Raw genomic sequence first — 18156 nt, 5'->3', positions numbered from 1 at the left:
AATACCAGGCCCAGGGGAACGTGTTGATCTGTGGGGACCTCAATTCAAGAACGGGCGAAGAACCAGACTTCACCAATAATCAGGGAAACAATTACGTTTTCGGGAATAACCACTTTGACATCCCTTCCCTTCCATACAGGCATAACTGCGACAAGCAGTCAAATACCAACGGAAAACAGCTACTACAGCTCTGTCGAAACCTGGGTCTGTACATTGTCAATGGTAGGTTCATAGGAGACCTCCTAGGAAGATCGACCTATTGCTCACCTCTTGGCTGCAGCACAGTAGACTATATGATTACAGACTTAGACCCATCCTCTTTCAGAGCATTCACAGTCAAACCACAAACAACACTGTCAGATCACAGTCAAATTACTATGTTCCTCAAAAAGACAGAAACAAACAACATAGAAACACAACCCAGTAAACTGTACAACACCAAAAAATCGTACAGATGGGCCAAAAACGACACGGAAAAATACCAGAAAACAATTAGCAACGCATCAACTCAAGCTCTCTTAGACACCTTTCTGGATAACATATACACTCACAATAAAGAAGGCGTAAACCGGGCAGTTAGTAAACTAAACAATATTTTTGATAATTTGGCAACAAATGCAAACTTGAAAGCTCGCAAGAACAAACCCAAAACAAAAAACTATGAAAAATGGTTTGACCGAGATTGCCATAACATGAGGAAAAAACTTAGAAAAATATCAAACCAAAAACACAGACATCCAGAAAACGAGGAACTACGCCTTACTTATTGTCAGACACTAACACAATACAGAAACACACTCAGAACCAAAAAAGAGCAATATATTAAGAATACACTCAGCTCCATGGAGAAATCCATTGATTCCAATTGTTTCTGGGAAAACTTGAAAACACTACACAAAAAACAACACGACGATTTGGCCATTCATAATGGGGACACATGGGTAAACCACTTTGAAAAATTATACCAGAAAAACACACTAAGACCAGAGCAACACCAAATATGCAAAAAACTGGAAAAGCTAGAAATGGCCATAAAAGATAACCAAAACCCGCTGGACGCCATAATAACAGAAAAAGAACTTCTTGAAAAACTCAAGGACCTGCGACCAGGAAAAGCCTGCGGGACAGACGGCATACTAAATGAGATGATTAAACACACAGACAACAAAATGAAACTGGCTATCCTAAAACTCTTCAACTTGGTTCTGAGTGTCGGTTATTTCCCTGATATCTGGAACAAAGGACTCATAACGCCCATATACAAAAGTGGGGACAAAATCGACCCAAACAACTATCGAGGCATCTGTGTAAACAGTAACCTGGGGAAGGTATTCTGTAGCATCATAAACAAAAGACTTATAAACTTCCTTGAGGAGCACAATGTCTTGAGTAAAAGCCAAATTGGATTCCTGCCAAACTATAGAACATCCGATCATATCTTCACCCTACAGACCCTAATTGACAAACACGTTCACCATAACAAAAGCAAAATCTACGCATGCTTTGTAGATTTCCAGAAGGCTTTCGACTCCATCTGGCATGACGGTTTATTCCTGAAACTTATCGAAAGCGGGGTAGGAGGGAAAACATATGATGTAATTAAATCAATGTATACAAACAACAAATGTGCAGTTAAAATTGGAGACAAACAAACAAAATACTTCCCACAGGGGCGGGGGGTGACGCAGGGCTCGCCAATCTCACCGACACTCTTTAATATTTACATAAATGGATTGGCAAAACTACTTGAACAATCTACAGCACCCGGCCTCACCCTATATGAATCCAAGGTTAAATTCCTCCTCTATGCAGACGACCTGGTTCTGCTGTCACCTACTAAAGAGGAGCTACAGCAAAACCTGGACCTGCTGGAGTTGTACTGCCAGACTTGGGCCCTGACAATAAATCCCCAAAAAACCAAAGTCCTTGTGTTCCAGCAAAGATCCAAACATCAGGGACCCAAAATAAATTTCACAGTAGGAACAACCAAAATTGAACAAACCACTAACTACACATACTTGGGCTTAAAAGTCAGTTCTACGGGAAACTTCAAACTGGCTGTGAATGAACTGAAAGAGAAAGCAAGAAGGGCTTTCTATGCCATCAAAAAATCAATCCAAGTAGAAATCCCAATTAGCATTTGGCTCAAAATTTTCAAATCAGTAATTGAACCAATTGCACTCTATGGCAGTGAGGTATGGGGACCACTAACTCAACAAGAATTTGCAAAATGGGACAAACACCCAATTGAGATCCTACATGCAGAATTCTGTAAAAGTATCCTCCGGACTCAAAGGAAAACAGTAAACAATGCATGCAGGGCGGAACTAGGCCAATATCCATTAATAATCACTATCCAAAAAAGAGCCACCAAATTTTGGAATCACCTACAAATGAGCAATCCCCAATGCCATCACTACGACGCCCTGAAATGCCAAGAGCTGACCATAAAGAAGAATACCCTCAGTCAACTAGTCCTGGGACTCAGTGAAGTAACTACTAACAATACTAACAATAACCAGCCCCAGGACAGTGACAGGGTAACACAAAGAATTCGACCCAACACAATCGTCGCTAAGCAAAAGGAAAAATATCTGACATATTGGGCAGAAACAACAAAAACCCAAAGCAAACTCAATTGCTACTTGGCCCTAAACAGACAATACAACATAGCTGATTACCTGACCATGGTAAAGGATAACAAACTGAGAAGAACCTTGACAAGGTACAGACTTAGCGAACATAGCCTAGCGATCGAAAAAGGCAGACCAGGCTGCCAAGAGAGGACAGGATATGCTCTCACTGCAGTCAGGGAGTGGTGGAGACAGAGATGCACTTCCTCACAGCTTGTGGAAAATATCAGGGCATCAGGGAGAATTTCTACCAAAAATTCTCACAAATATGCCCTGATTTCAGAAATCTGAATGACAACCAAAAACTCCCATTCCTACTGGGAGAGGAGAGAAGCTGTATAACACTGGCGGCACACTATGTTACAGCTTGCCATGAACAGAGGGACAACCAGTAAACTAAGAAAAGAATATATATAAACAATGCGAATGTATATTTATACACTCAGGGATATACCTGTTTATACACTGTATGAATAGAACTGCGTTTATGTGCTAAACCATAAATGTATTTTGATGCTTTGGCAACATAAGATGTAACTTATCATGCCAATAAAGCGATTTGAATTGTGAATTGAGTGGGGGGGGGTCAGTCCGACAGGCGAGGGGGTGTAGAGGCAGACTGACCGGGTCTGGGGGGGGGGGAGAGGGAGACTGACAGGGTCTCGGCGGGGGGGGGAGGGGGAGACTGACGGGGCCTGGGGGGGGGGGGGGGGAGGAGAGGGAGACTGACAGGGTCTGGGTGGGGGGGAGAGGGAGACTGACGGTCTGGGGGAGATGGAGACTGACAGGGTCTGGGGGAGATGGCGACTGACAGTAGCCTGCATTTGCAGGTGTCTCCTACAAAATTTGGTCTCTTCCGTCTACGTCTAACCTTTAAATCACCCCCGCCGCCCAGTATTCAGGTCAATGACCTTTACCAACTGAATGTCATCTGGTACCGGGTCTAATGGTCCCTCTGCTCATGTAGGCTCCCGGAGATATATTTGTTTTTAAACAGTGTTGTGTTTTTTCAGTCGATCCAGAAATTATTCGCAAGTCCTCAGCCAAAGATTGTGGTGAGCACTGCCACTGTGTGGTGGGCAGAGGTAGTACAAGATTGCGTTGAGTAACATTCGTCTCTCCCTCTCTGTCCCGGTTCAAGCAAGAAATCCACTCTCGCCTGAAGCTGGTTCTCGATGAAATCTGCAGCGATCTGTTGGTGCAGTTCGAGCCCATCTTGAAGCCGCTGAAGATAATCGATGAAATCATCCCCAGTAAGTTTGGTTCTTCCTGTATATTGGGTGACGACTTGCATAGAATTACATACTATGTACAGCACAGAAACAGGCCATTCGGCCCAACTGGTCCGTGACGGTGTTTATGCTCCACACGAGCCTCCTCCCACCTCCAGCCATCTCACCCCATCAGCATCTCCTTCTACCCCCTTCTCCCTCATGTGCTTGTCTAGCCTCCCCTTAAATGCAGCAATGCGATTCGCCTCAACCACTCCCTGTGGCAGCGAGTTCCACATTCTCACCACTCTCTGGGTAAAGAAGTTTCTCCTGAATTCCCGATTGGATTTATTAGTGACTATCTCCTATTTATGGCCCCTAGTTCTGGTCTCCCCCACAAGTGGAAACATCTTCTCTACATCTACCCTATCAAACCCTTTCATGATCTTATAGACCTCGATCAGGTCACCCCTCAGCCTTCACTTTTCCAGAGAAAGGAGCCCCAGCCTGTTCAGTCTTTCCTGCTAGATATATCCTCTCAGTTCTGTTATCATCCTAGTAAATCTTTTTTGCACCTTCTCCAGTGCCTCTATATCTTTTTTATTATAATATGGAGACCAGAACTGTGTACAGTACTCAAAGTGTGGACTAACCAAGGTTCAAAAGTTTGGACTAACCAAGGTTCAAAAGTTTAACATAACTACTGCTTTTCAGTTCTATCCCTGTAGAAATGAACCCCAGCTCAATTGCTTTTTTTATGGCCTTGTTAACTTATGTTGCTACTTTTAGTGACCTGTGTGTTTTTTTTAAATATTTGTTCATGGATTGTGGGCGTCGCTGGCAAGGCCAGCATTTATTGCCCATCCCTAATTGCCCTTGAGAAGGTGGTGGTGAGTTGCCTTCTTGAACCGCTGCAGGCCGTGTGGTGAAGGTACTCCCACAGTGCTGTTAGGGAGGGAGTTCCAGGATTTTGACCCAGTGACAATGAAGGAACAGCGATATACTTCTAAGTCAGGGTGGTGTGTGACTTGGAGGTGGTGGTGTTCCCACCCGCTTGCTGCCCTTGTCCTTCCAGGTGGAAGAGGTCACGGGTTTGGGAGGTGCTGCCGAAGAAGCCTTGGCGAGTTGCTGCAGTGCATCTTGTAGATGGTACACACTGCAGCCACGGTGTGCCGGTGGTGGAGGGAGTGAATGTTTAAGGTGGTGGGTGGGGTGCCAATCAAGCGGGCTGCTTTGTCTTGGATGGTGTCGAGCTTCTTGAGTGTTGTTGGAGCTGCACTTATCCAGGCAAATGGAGAGTATTCCATCACACTCCTGACTTGTGCCTTGTAGATGGTAGAAAGGTTTTGGGGAGTCAGGAGATGAGACACTCGCCGCAGAATACCCAGTCTCTGGCCTGCTCTTGTTGCCACAGTATTTATGTGGCTGGTCCAGTTAAGTTTCTGGTCAATGGTGACCCCCAGGATGTTGATGGTGGGGGACTCGGCGATGGTAATGCCGTTGAATGTCAAGGGGAGGTGGTTAGACCCTCGCTTGTTGGAGATAGTCATTGCTTGGCACTTCCGTGGCGCGAATGTTACCTGCCATTTATCAGCCCAAGGCTCAACGTCATCCAGGTCTTGTTGCATGCGGGCATGGACTGCTTCATTATCTGAGGAGTTGTGAATGGCTCTGAACACTGTGCAGCCATCAGTGAACATGCCCATTTCTGACCTTATGATGGAGGGAAGGTCATTGATGAAGCAGCTGAAGATGGTTGGGCGTAGGACACTGCCCTGAGGAACTCCTGCAGCGATGTCCTGGGGCTGTGATGATTGAGCTCCAACCACCACAACCATCTTCCTTTGTGCTAGGTATGACTCCAACCAGTCGAGCGTTTTCCCCCTGATTCCCATTGACTTCAGTTTTACTAGGGCTCCTTAATGCCACACTCAGTCAAATGCTGCCTTGATGTCAATGGCAGTCACTCTCACCTCACCTCTGGAATTCAGCTCCTTTGTCCATGTTTGGACCAAGACTGTAATGAGGTCGGCAGCCAAGTGGTCTTGGCGGAACCCAAACTGGGCATCAGTGAGCAGGTTATTGGTGAGCAAGTGCTGCTTGATAGCACTGTCGATGACACCTTCCATCACTTTGCTGATGATTGAGAGTGGACTGATGGGACAATAATTAGCCGGATTGGATTTGTCCTGCTTTTTGTGAACAGGACATACCTGGGCAGTTTTCCACATTGTCGGATAGATGCCAGTGTTGTAGCTGTAGTGGAGTAGCTTGGCTAGAGGTGCGGCTAGTTAAGGAACATATGCCTTCAACACGACAGCCGGGATGTTGTTGGGGCCCAGAGCCTTTGCTGTATCCAGTGCGCTCAGCCATTTCTTGATATCACGTGGAGTGAATCGAATTGGCTGAAGACTGGCTTCTGTGGTGGTGGGGACCTCGGGAGGGGGCCGATATGGATCATCCACTCAGCACTTCTGGCTGAAGATGGTTGCAAACGCTTCAGCCTTGTCTTTTGTACTCGTGTGCTGGGCTCCACCATCATTGAGGATGGGGATATTCATGGAGCCTCCTCGTCCTGTTAGTTGTTTAATGGTCCACCACCATTCACGACTGGATATGGCAGGACTGCAGAGCTTTGATCTGATCCGTTGATTGTGGGTTCACTTAGATCTGTCTATAGCATGCTGCTTCCGCTTTTTAGCATGCATATAGTCCTGTGTTGCAGCTTCCCCAGGTTGGCCGCATTTTTAGGTACGCCTGGTGCTGCTCCTGGCATGCTCTTCTACACTCCTTATTGAACCAGGGTTGGTCCCCTGGCTTGATGGTAATGGTAGAGTGAGGGATATGCTGGGCCATGAGGTTACAGATTGTGGTGGAATACTATTCTGCTGCTGGCCCACAGCGCCTCATGGATGCCCAGTTTTGAGCTGCTAGATCTGTTCTGAATCTATCCCATTTAGCACGGTGGTATTGCCACACAACACGATGGAGGGTGTCCTCAGTGTGAACACAAGAAATAGGAGTAGGAATAGGCCACTAGGCCCCTCGAGCCTCCTCCGCCATTCAATAAGATCATGGCTGATCTTGGGCTCAAAGCCACTTCCCTGCCCGCTCCCCATAACCCTTTACTCCCTTATCTTGTAAAAATCTGTCTATCTCCACCTTAAATGTATTTAATGACCCAGCCTCCACCGCTCTCTGGGGCAGAGAATTCCACAGATTTACGACCCTCTGAGAGAAGAAATTCCTCCTCATCTCAGTTCTAAAAGTGCGACCCTTTATTCTGAAACTATGCCCCACGGGGGGAAACATCCTCTCTGCATCTACCCTGTCGAACCCCCTCAGTATCTTATATGTTTCAATAAGATCACCTCTCATTCTTCTAAATTCCAATGAGTATAGGCCTAGCCTGCTCAACCTTTCTTCATAAGTCAACCCCCTCATCTCAGGAATCAACCGTGTGAATCGTCTCTGAACTGCCTCCAATGCAAGTATATCCTTCCTTAAATAAGGAGACCAAAACTGTACGCAGTACTCCAGGTGTGGTCTCACCAACACCCTGTACAGTTGTAGCAGGACTTCCCTACTTTTATACTACAACCCCCTTGCAATAAAGGCCAACATTCCATTTGCCTTTTTGATTACTTGCTGTACCTGCATGCTAACTTTTTGTGTTTCATGTACAAGGACCCCCAAGTCCCTCTGAACTATAGCATTTTGTAATCTCTCTCCATTTAAATAACAATTTGCTTTTTTATTCTTCCTGCCAAAGTGGATAACTTCACACTTTCCCACATTATACTCCATCTGCCAAATGTTTGCCCACTCACTTAGCCTGTCTATATCCCTTTGCAGGTTCTTTGAGTCCTCTGCACAACTTGCTTTCCCACCCATCTTTGTATCATCCGCAAACTTGGCTACATTACACTCGGTCCCTTCATCCAAGTCACTAATGTAGATTGTAAATAGTTGAGGCCCCAGCACTGATCCCTGTGGCACCCCACTAGTTACTGTTTGCCAACCGGAAAATGACCCATTTATCCTGACTCTCTGCTTTGTGTTAGTTAGCCAATTCTCTATCCATGCTATTATATTACCCCCAACTCCGTGAGCTCTTATCTTGTGCAGTAACCTTTTATGTGGCACCTTATCGAATGCCTTCTGGAAATCCAAATACACATCTACTGGTTCCCCTTTATCCACCCTGCTTGTTACATCCTCAAATAACTCCAGCAAATTTGTTAAACATGATTTCCCTTTCATAAAACCATGCTGACTCTGCTTGACTGCATTATGATTTTCCAAATGCCCTGCTATTGCTTCCTTAATGAAGGACTCCAGCATTTTCCCAACGACAGATGTTAGGCTAACTGGTCTATAGTTTCCTGCTTTCTGTCTCCCTTCTTTCTTAAATAGGGGTGTTACATTTGCGGTTTTCCAATCCGCTGGGACCTCTCCAGAGCCCAGGGAATTTTGGTATATTGCACTATTTCTGCAGCCACTTCTTTTAAGACCCTAGGATGCAGGCCATCTGGTCCAGGGGACTTGTCATCTTTTAGTCCCATTATTTTACCAAGTACTTTTTCCTTAGTGATAGTAATTGTCTTTATAGTTCCCTCCTCCCTGTGGCCCCTTGATTGTCCATTATTGGGATGTTGTTAGTGTCTTCTACCGTGAAGACAGATACAAAATATTTGTTCATAGTCTCTGCCATTCCCCATTATTAATTCCCCAGTCTCATCCTCTAAGGGACCAACGTTTACTTTAGCTACTCTCTTCCTTTTTATATACCTGTAGAAGCTCTTACTTTCTGTTTTAATATTTCTTGCCAGTTTACTCTCATAATTCATCTCTTTTTTTAGTCATCCTTTGCTGGTTTTTAAAAATGTTCCCAATCCTCTGGCCTCCCACCAATCTTGGCAACATTGTATGCCTTTGTTTTCAATTTGATACCATCCTTTACTTCCTTAGTTAGCCACGGATGGTGCTCCCTTCTCTTAAAATCTTTCTTTCTCACTGGAATATATTTTTGTTGAGAGTTATAAAACATCTCCTTAAATGTCCGCCACTGCATTTCAACTGTCTTACCTTTTCATTTATTTTTCCAGTCCACTGTAGCCAGTTCTGCCCTCATGCCATTGCAATTGCCTTTGTTTAATATCAGGACACTGGTTTGACGGGACTTTGTCTCCACAATGACTGTGCGGTGGTCACTGCTACCAATGCTGTCATGGACAGATGTATTTGCGACAGGTAGATTGGTGAGGAGGAGGTCAAGTAGGTTTTTCCCCTCGTGTTGGTTCTCTCACCACCTGTCGCAGGCCCAGACTGGCAGCTATGTCCTTCAGGACACAGCCAGCTCGGTCGGTCGTGTTGCTACCGAGCCACTCTTGGGGATGGACATTGAAGTCCCCCACCCAGAGTACATTCTGTGTCCTTGCTACTCTCAGTGCTTCTTCCAAGTGGTGTTCAACATGCAGGAGCTGAGGGAGGGCGGTAGGTGGTAATCAGCAGGAGGTTTCCTTGCCCATGCTTGACCTGAAGCCATGAGACTTCATGGGGCCAGGTGTTGAGGACTCCCAGGGCCGCCACTTCCCGACTGTATAGCCACCCCTAGATGGTGATGGAGGAGTTCGGGACATTGGCTGAAAGGTATGATTCTGTGATTATGACAATGTCGGGCTGTTGCTTGACCAGTCTGTGGGACAGCGCTCCCAATGTTGGCACAAGTCCCCAGATGTTGGTGAGGAGGACTTTGCAGGGTCGACTGGGCTGGGTGTGCCGAGATTGATGCCGGGTGGTCCGTCCGGTTTTATTCTTGTTTTTTGTAGCGGTTTTTTACAACTGAGTGGCTTGCTCGGCCATTTCAGAAGGCATTAGTGAACCAGGTGGGTTTTTACGACAATCCGGTAGTTTCATGGTCACCATTACTGATACTAGCTTTTTATTCCAGATTTATTGACCGAATTAAATGAACCGAATTTAAATTCCCCAGTGGTGGGATTTGAACTCAACGTCTCCGGATCATTAGTCCAGGCCTCTGGATTACTAATCCAGTAGCATAACCACCATGCTACCGATCCCGATCTGTACCCCCAGATCCCGATCTGTGCCCCCAGATCCCGATCTGAGCCCCCAGATCCCGATCTGTACCCCCCGATCCCGATCTGTGCCCCCAGATCCTGATCTGCGCCCCCAGATCCCGATCTGAGCCCCCAGATCCCGATCTGCACCCCCAGATCCCGATCTGTGCCCCCAGATCCCGATCTGCACCCCCAGATCCCGATCTGTACCCCCGATCCCGATCTGCTCCCCCAGATCCCGATCTGTGCCCCCCGATCCCGATCTGTGCCCCCCGATCCCGATCTGTGCCCCCCGATCCCGATCTGCGCCCCCCGATCCCGATCTGCGCCCCCCGATCCCGATCTGCGCCCCCCGATCCCGATCTGCACCCCCAGATCCCGATCTGTACCCCCCCGATCCCGATCTGTACCCCCCCGATCCCGATCTGTGCGATCCCGATCTGTGCCCCCCCGATCCCGATCTGTACCCCCCCGATCCCGATCTGTACCCCCCCCGATCCCGATCTGTACCCCCCCGATCCCGATCTGTGCCCCCCCCGATCCCGATCTGCGCCTCCAGATCCCGATCTGTACCCCCCCGATCCCGATCTGCGCCCCCAGATCCCGATCTGCACCCCCCGATCCCGATCTGTGCCCCCCGATCCCGATCTGCACCCCCCCGATCCCGATCTGTACCCCCGATCCCGATCTGTACCCCCCCGATCCCGATCTGCGCCCCCAGATCCCGATCTGCACCCCCCGATCCCGATCTGCACCCCCAGATCCCGATCTGCACATCCCGATCTGCACCCCCCGATCCCGATCTGCACCCCCCGATCCCGATCTGTACCCCCCGATCCCGATCTGCACCCCCCGATCCCGATCTGCACCCCCCGATCCCGATCTGTACCCCCCGATCCCGATCTGTACCCCCCCGATCCCGATCTGCGCCCCCAGATCCCGATCTGTACCCCCCAGATCCCGATCTGCGCCCCCCGATCCCGATCTGCGGCCCCCGATCCCGATCTGCGGCCCCCGATCCCGATCTGCGGCCCCCGATCCCGATCTGTGCCCCCCGATCCCGATCTGTGCCCCCCGATCCCGATCTGTGCCCCCCGATCCCGATCTGTGCCCCCCGATCCCGATCTGTGCCCCCCGATCCCGATCTGTGCCCCCCGAACCCGATCTGTGCCCCCCGATCCCGATCTGTGCCCCCCGATCCCGATCTGTACCCCCCCCCGATCTGTACCCCCCGATCCCGATCTGTACCCCCCCGATCCCGATCTGTACCCCCCCGATCCCGATCTGTACCCCCCCGATCCCGATCTGTACCCCCAGATCCCGATCTGTACCCCCGATCCCGATCTGTACCCCCCGATCCCGATCTGTACCCCCAGATCCCGATCTGTACCCCCGATCCCGATCTGTACCCCCAGATCCCGATCTGTACCCCCCGATCCCGATCTGTGCCCCCCGATCCCGATCTGTGCCCCCCGATCCCGATCTGTGCCCCCCGATCCCGATCTGTGCCCCCCGATCCCGATCTGTACCCCCCCCCCGATCTGTACCCCCCGATCCCGATCTGTACCCCCCCGATCCCGATCTGTACCCCCCCGATCCCGATCTGTACCCCCCCGATCCCGATCTGTACCCCCAGATCCCGATCTGTACCCCCGATCCCGATCTGTACCCCCCGATCCCGATCTGTACCCCCGATCCCGATCTGTACCCCCAGATCCCGATCTGTACCCCCCGATCCCGATCTGTGCCCCCCGATCCCGATCTGCACCCCCAGATCCCGATCTGCACCCCCAGATCCCGATCTTTACCCCCCGATCCCGATCTGTGCCCCCCCGATCCCGATCTGTACCCCCCCCCCCCGATCTGTACCCCCCGATCCCGATCTGCACCCCCCGATCCCGATCTGCACCCCCCGATCCCGATCTGTACCCCCGATTCCGATCTGCGCCCCCCGATCCCGATCTGCGCCCCCCGATCCCGATCTGCACCCCCAGATCCCGATCTGCACCCCCAGATCCCGATCTGTACCCCCCCGATCCCGATCTGCACCCCCAGATCCCGATCTGCACCCCCAGATCCCGATCTTTACCCCCCGATCCCGATCTGTGCCCCCCCGATCCCGATCTGTACCCCCCCCCCCGATCTGTACCCCCCGATCCCGATCTGCACCCCCCGATCCCGATCTGTACCCCCCGATCCCGATCTGTACCCCCGATTCCGATCTGCGCCCCCCGATCCCGATCTGCACCCCCAGATCCCGATCTGCACCCCCAGATCCCGATCTGTACCCCCCCGATCCCGATCTGCACCCCCCGATCCCGATCTGTACCCCCAGATCCCGATCTGTACCCCCCCCCGATCCCGATCTGCACCCCCCGATCCCGATCTGTACCCCCCGATCCCGATCTGTACCCCCGATCCCGATCTGTGCCCCCAGATCCCGATCTGTGCCCCCCGATCCCGATCTGTGCCCCCGATCCCGATCTGTGCCCCCCGATCCCGATCTGTGCCCCCCGATCCCGATCTGTGCCCCCCGATCCCGATCTGTGCCCCCCGATCCCGATCTGTACCCCCCCCCCCCCCGATCTGTACCCCCCCGATCCCGATCTGTACCCCCCGATCCCGATCTGTACCCCCAGATCCCGATCTGTACCCCCAGATCCCGATCTGTACCCCCGATCCCGATCTGTACCCCCAGATCCCGATCTGTACCCCCCGATCCCGATCTGTACCCCCCCGATCCCGATCTGTACCCCCCCGATCCCGATCTGTGCCCCCCGATCCCGATCTGTGCCCCCCGATCCCGATCTGTGCCCCCCGATCCCGATCTGTACCCCCCGATCCCGATCTGTACCCCCCCGATCCCCTTGCTCCTCTACCATTTCGACACTTATTATCCAAGCAGTGTGTGGCCTCCTTATTCTTCGCACCAAAATGTACCACCTCACACTTAGCTGTATTGACATTAATTTGCCATTTACGCGCCTTTTATTAATGTTTTGTTGTAGTTCTCCTCTATTAACTACACCCTTCCAATTTGTTTATGTAAAAGGTGAACATCAGTGTTCCCAGCGCCGCTCCTTGTGGAACACCACTTCCCACCTTCCACCAGTCTGAGTAACTACCTTTAACCCCGGCGCTCTGTTTTGTAGCCAGCTTGCTCTCCATTCTGCTACTTGTCAGAGCACGTGGACTCAGGGCACCTTAGTCATGTGTACCTTTCTGTTAAATCTTCAAAGAATTCAGTAAGCTTGTTGAAGCATGACCTTCCCTTTTGGAATCCGTGCTGACTACTCTTTATTATATTTCAGTTTCTGGATATATTTCTGTTACATCTTTGAGTAAGGATTCCATTATCTCTCCTACTACTGATGTTAAACTAATTGGTCTATAGTTCCCTGGACTTATTCTATCTCCCTTTTTAAATATAGGAATCACACTAGCTGTCCACTAGTCCACTGGCACTATTCCCTTTTCTAATGAATTTTTATATATATGTAATAGTGCCTCCACTATCTCTTCCCTAACCTCTCTTAACATGTGCAGATGCAATCCATCTGGACCAGAGGTTTTATCCTCTCTGTGTTTGATTAGTTTATAAATTATCTACCTATTTCTATCTTAAATGTCTTTAAATCCTGTTTGTCCTCTGCTTCCAATGTCATGTCCATCCTGTTAGTCTCCCTGGTAAATACCGAGGCAAAGTAACTATTTAACAAATTAACCCGTCATTTGCAATCCGCCAGTCCTCTGGCACCGCTGCCCCTTTAATCCCATGGGCTCTAATTTTGCTAACAAGTCTTTGTGGTACTTTATCAAACACCTTTTGAAAGCCCAAATGCACAACATCAACCGCACTGCCCTCATCAACCCTCTCCTTTACTTCTCAATCAAGAGCTCAATCAAGTTAGTTCAACATGATTTGCCTTTAACAAATCCGTGCTGGTTTTCATTTATTAACCCATATATTTTTCCAAGTGCCAATTAATTTTGTCCCCGATTATTGCCTCTGAAAGTTTCCCGACTGCCTGTAGTTGCCGGGACGATCCCTCTCCCCTTTTTTAAATGGGTGTGACAGTTGCAATCCGCCAGTCCTCTGGCACCGCTCCCATATCCAAGAAGGATTGGAAGATTGTGGCCAGAGCCTCTGCAATTTCCACTCTTACTTCCCTCAGCAACATCCCATCTGGACGGGTGACTTCTACTTTAAGCACCGCCAGCCTTTTAAGTACCTCTTATCCAATTTCACTACTGCCTCCTCCTTTACTGCGACATTGGCAGCATCCTCTTCTTTAGTGAAGACAGATGCAAAGTCTTCCTTTAGTACCTCAGCCATGCTCTCTGCCTCCAAATGAAGATCTCCTTTTTGGTCCCTAATCGGCCCTTCCCCTTCTTTGACTATTTATGTATTTAGACTTTAGTGTTCCCTTTTATGTTGGCCGCTAATCTATTCTCATACATTCTCTTTGTCCCTCTTATTTCTTTTTTCAGTCCTCCCTCTGTACTTTCTGTATTCAGCTTGGTTTGCTACTGAATTATGAACCTGGCATTTGTCATAAGCCTCCTTTTTCTGTTGCATTTTAATCTCTATATCTTTAGTCATCCAGGGAGCTCTAGCTTTGGATGCCCTTCCTTTCCCCCTCGTGGGAATGTGCCTAGTCTGTACCCGAACTATCTCCTCTTTGAAGCCCTCCCATTGCTCATTTACTGTTTTATCTGCCAATCTTTGATTCCAATCCACTGGGTCAGAGCCCTTTTCAACTCACTGAAATTAGCTCTCCTGCAGTTGACTATTTTCACATTTGATTTTTTGTTGTCCTTTTCCCTAACTATTCTGAACCTAATGCTATTGTGATGACTGTTTCCCAGATGCTCCCCCACTGACACATGCTCCACTTGCCCCACTTCATTCCTCAGAATTAGATCCAGCACAGCTTCCTTACTCATTGCACTGCAAATATACAAGTATATAAATGCAAGCTCTTTCTCTTTCTTCTTCATCCTGACCGGCTGTAAACTTTCTAAGCGATACTTTTTTCTTTACGGCTAATGATTGTCCATTTCCTCCCCCTTCGCAGAACTGGTGAGCGTCTGCGGGAGGATGAGTGCGGTGTGTCGGAGGTCGTGCATCGACTTCACCCTGCCCAAGATCGAGGAGAGTGAAGCGGAGCCAGAATCGGCCACGTTCTTCGGGGAGCTGGTGGGACAGGGGACCGCGCCGTTCAAGGAGCTGGAAAGATTCCTGGGAAAAGTCAAGATGATGAAAATCGACCAACTGGATGTGTCTCCGACCAATCCCGTCGAGGTTCCTGCCGCTCTTTCTCCATCGCTCGCTCTCCTCGTCACCTGCCCCAAGCTCTGGAATTCCCTCCCTCAACCTCTCCCCATCTCTACCCCTCTTTTCTCCTTTAAGACGCGCCGGAAAACCTACCTCATCTGCCTTAATATCTCCCTATGTGGCTCGGTGTCGCATTTTGTCTGATAGTCACCTTGGGGTGTTTAGGCGCTATATAAATGCACATTATTGTTGTTGCCCTGGAGCCGGTCTCTCTCTCTCCCGCCAGTTGACTGTTCCTCAAGAGGGGAGTTGGGTGGGGGAGGGAAATCATAGAACAATATAGCACAGAAGGAGGCCATTCGGCCCATCGTGCAGATGCCAGCTCTTTGGTCGAACTAGCCCATTAATCGAACGCCTGACGTTCCCATGGATCTCTGAATGTTTTGGGCAGGGATTTGTGCAGATTTTTGTGACTGGATTAAATGGGGAGGGGGATGCCTGTTATTGAGTGGGGGCCCAATGATGAGGGTCTGTGGGATGAGCTAGCCGGCCCTTTCTGATGCCGCCTGCACTTGGGGCGTGGGCACTGCTGGCCCAGACTCGTCGCGTCAGTCTCCAACAGCCAGTGTTTAGAAACAGGTAGGAACCGGCAGGTTGTTATTTAAAGCGGTTGGTGGAAACACTGCCGTAGATTAACTTCCACTCGGTGTCGCTGTCCAAACCGCAGGATTAGCAATGGAGAGGAGCAAGAAACAATCTAGAGTGGAACTTCTAAACTGGAATCGGGCTAACTTCAATGGGATGCGAAAGGATCTAGCCAGGGTAAAATGGAACCAAAGACTGACGGGAACAACTGTAACAGAACAATGGGTGATCTTTAAGGAGGAGATGTTCCAAGTACAGGCTCGGTACATTCCAACAAGTGGGAAGGGTAAGGGAACCAAAGCAAGGGCTCCTTGGATGACGAGGGAGATAGAGAAGATGATGAAACAAAAAAAAGAGGGAGTATGATGCATGTCAGGTGAATTCTTCAAGGGAGAATCAGACCAAATACAATAAGTTGAGAGGGGATGTGAAGATGCAAATAAGATTGGCAAAGAGAGAATGAGAGTAGAATGGCGGTTAACATAAAAGGGAATCCAAAAATCTTCTACCGGCATGTAAACAGTAAGCAGGTAGTAAGAGGCAGGGTGGGGCCTATTAGAAACAAAGAAGGCGATATATGCTTAGAGGCACAGGGCAAGGCTAGAATACTCAATGAGTACTTTGTATCGGTGTTTACTAAGGAGGTGGATGCTGACAAAATATCAGTCGAAGTGGAAAAGGTAGAAGCAATGGAAGGGGTGAAAATTGATAGACAGGATGTACGAGAAACGCTGGGTATGCTTAGAGTGGATAAGTTGCCTGGTCCAGATGGCTTGCATCCCAGGTTGCTAAGGGAATTGAGGGAGGAGATAGCGGAAGGGCTTGCCATAATTTTCCAATCTTCCCTAGATGTGGGGGAGGTGCCTGAGGATTGGAAAGTGGCAAATGTGACACCATTGTTCAAGAAAGGGTGTAAGGACAATCCTAGTAACTACAGGCCGGTCAGTTTAACATCAGTGGTGGGTAAAGTTTTAGAAACAATAATCAAGGAAAAAATTAACGGGCACTTGGAGAGGTTTAAGCTAATTAAGGAGCCAACACGGATTTGTAAAAGGCAGATCGTGTTTGACTAATCTAATAGAATTTTTTGATGAAGTAACAGAGAGGATTGATGAAGGGAATGCAATGGATGTTGTCTACATGGATTTTAGGAAGACGTTTGACAAAGTACCACATAGAAGGCTGGCTAACAAAATTGAGGCTCATGGAATAGGTGGGTCAGTGGCAGCTTGGATAAGGAATTGGCTTAAGGACAGAAAACAGCGAGTTGTGGTAAATGGCTGTTTTTCCAGACTGGAGGATGGTAGACAGTGGTGTTCCAAGGGTCAGTGCTGGGGCCACTATACGACCTGGATATTGGAATAGAGAGTAGAATTTCTAAATTTGCCGCTGACACCAAACTTGGGGGTGTGGCAAACAGTGATGATGATACCAATTGACTGCAACAGGACATAGAAAGACTAGCAGAATGGGCAGACAAGTGGCAGATGGAATTTAATAGAGAAGTGTGAGGTGATGCATTTTGGCAGAAGGAACAGGGAGAGGCAATATACACTTAATGGCACAGTTTTAAAGAGTGTGCAGGGACAGAGGGACCTGGGAGTTAATGTGCATAGGTCCCTGAAGGTGGCAGGCCATATTGAGAGAGTGGTTAACAAAGCATATGGGATCTTGGGCTTCATAAATAGAGGTATTGAGTACAAAAGTAGAGAAGTTATGCTGAACCTTTATAAAGCCCTGGTTAGGTCACAACTGGAGTATTGCATCCAGTTCTGGTCACCACACTTTAGGAAGGATGTGAAGGCCCGTGAGAGGGTGCAGAGGAGATTTACCAGAATGGTTCCGGGGATGGGGGATCTTAGCTACAAGGACAGGTTGGAGAAGCTGGTTTTGTTTTCATTAGAGCAAAGGAGGTTGAGGGGTGATTTGATAGAGGTGGACAAGATTATGACGGGTTTGGATAGGCTAGACGGGGAAAGGCTGTTCCCACTAGTTGATGGTACAAGGACTAGGGGACACAGATTTAAGGTTTTGGGCAAGAGATACAGGGGGGACGTGAGGAAAAACTTTTTACGCAGCGAGTGGTGAGGACCCGGAACTCGCTGCCGACGGAAGTGGTGTAAGCGGAGACACTCAATGTTTTCAAGGGGAGACTGGATAGGCACTTGAGGGAAATAAACTTGCAGGGCTACGGGGATAGAGCAGGGGAATGGGACTGACTGGATTGCTCTACAGAGAGCCGGCACGGACTCGATGGGCCGAATGGCCTCATTCTGTGCCGTTCTGACTCTGTGACTCAACCAGCT

At 49.1% G+C, this 18156-nt stretch overlaps 1 protein-coding gene across 1 annotated transcript in view; it reads left to right on the top strand.

Moving 5' to 3' along the window:
• LOC147116867 (uncharacterized) overlaps positions 1-18156 on the top strand; it is a 128597-nt gene that overhangs the window by 95888 nt on the left and 14553 nt on the right. Inside the window, exons 24-25 of the mRNA XM_085987181.1 lie at positions 3775-3886; positions 15006-15403. Coding sequence (XP_085843307.1) covers positions 3775-3886; positions 15006-15403 — 510 coding nt within the window. The remainder of the gene's footprint in view (positions 1-3774; positions 3887-15005; positions 15404-18156) is intronic.

Source organism: Somniosus microcephalus, chromosome 5, assembly GCF_052327205.1.
Source record: "Somniosus microcephalus isolate GS21.2 chromosome 5, FLI_Smic_1.0, whole genome shotgun sequence".
NCBI lineage: Eukaryota > Metazoa > Chordata > Chondrichthyes > Squaliformes > Somniosidae > Somniosus > Somniosus microcephalus.
The sequence above is the reverse complement of the archived record's forward strand: the minus strand, read 5'-3'. Positions and strand labels throughout refer to the sequence as shown.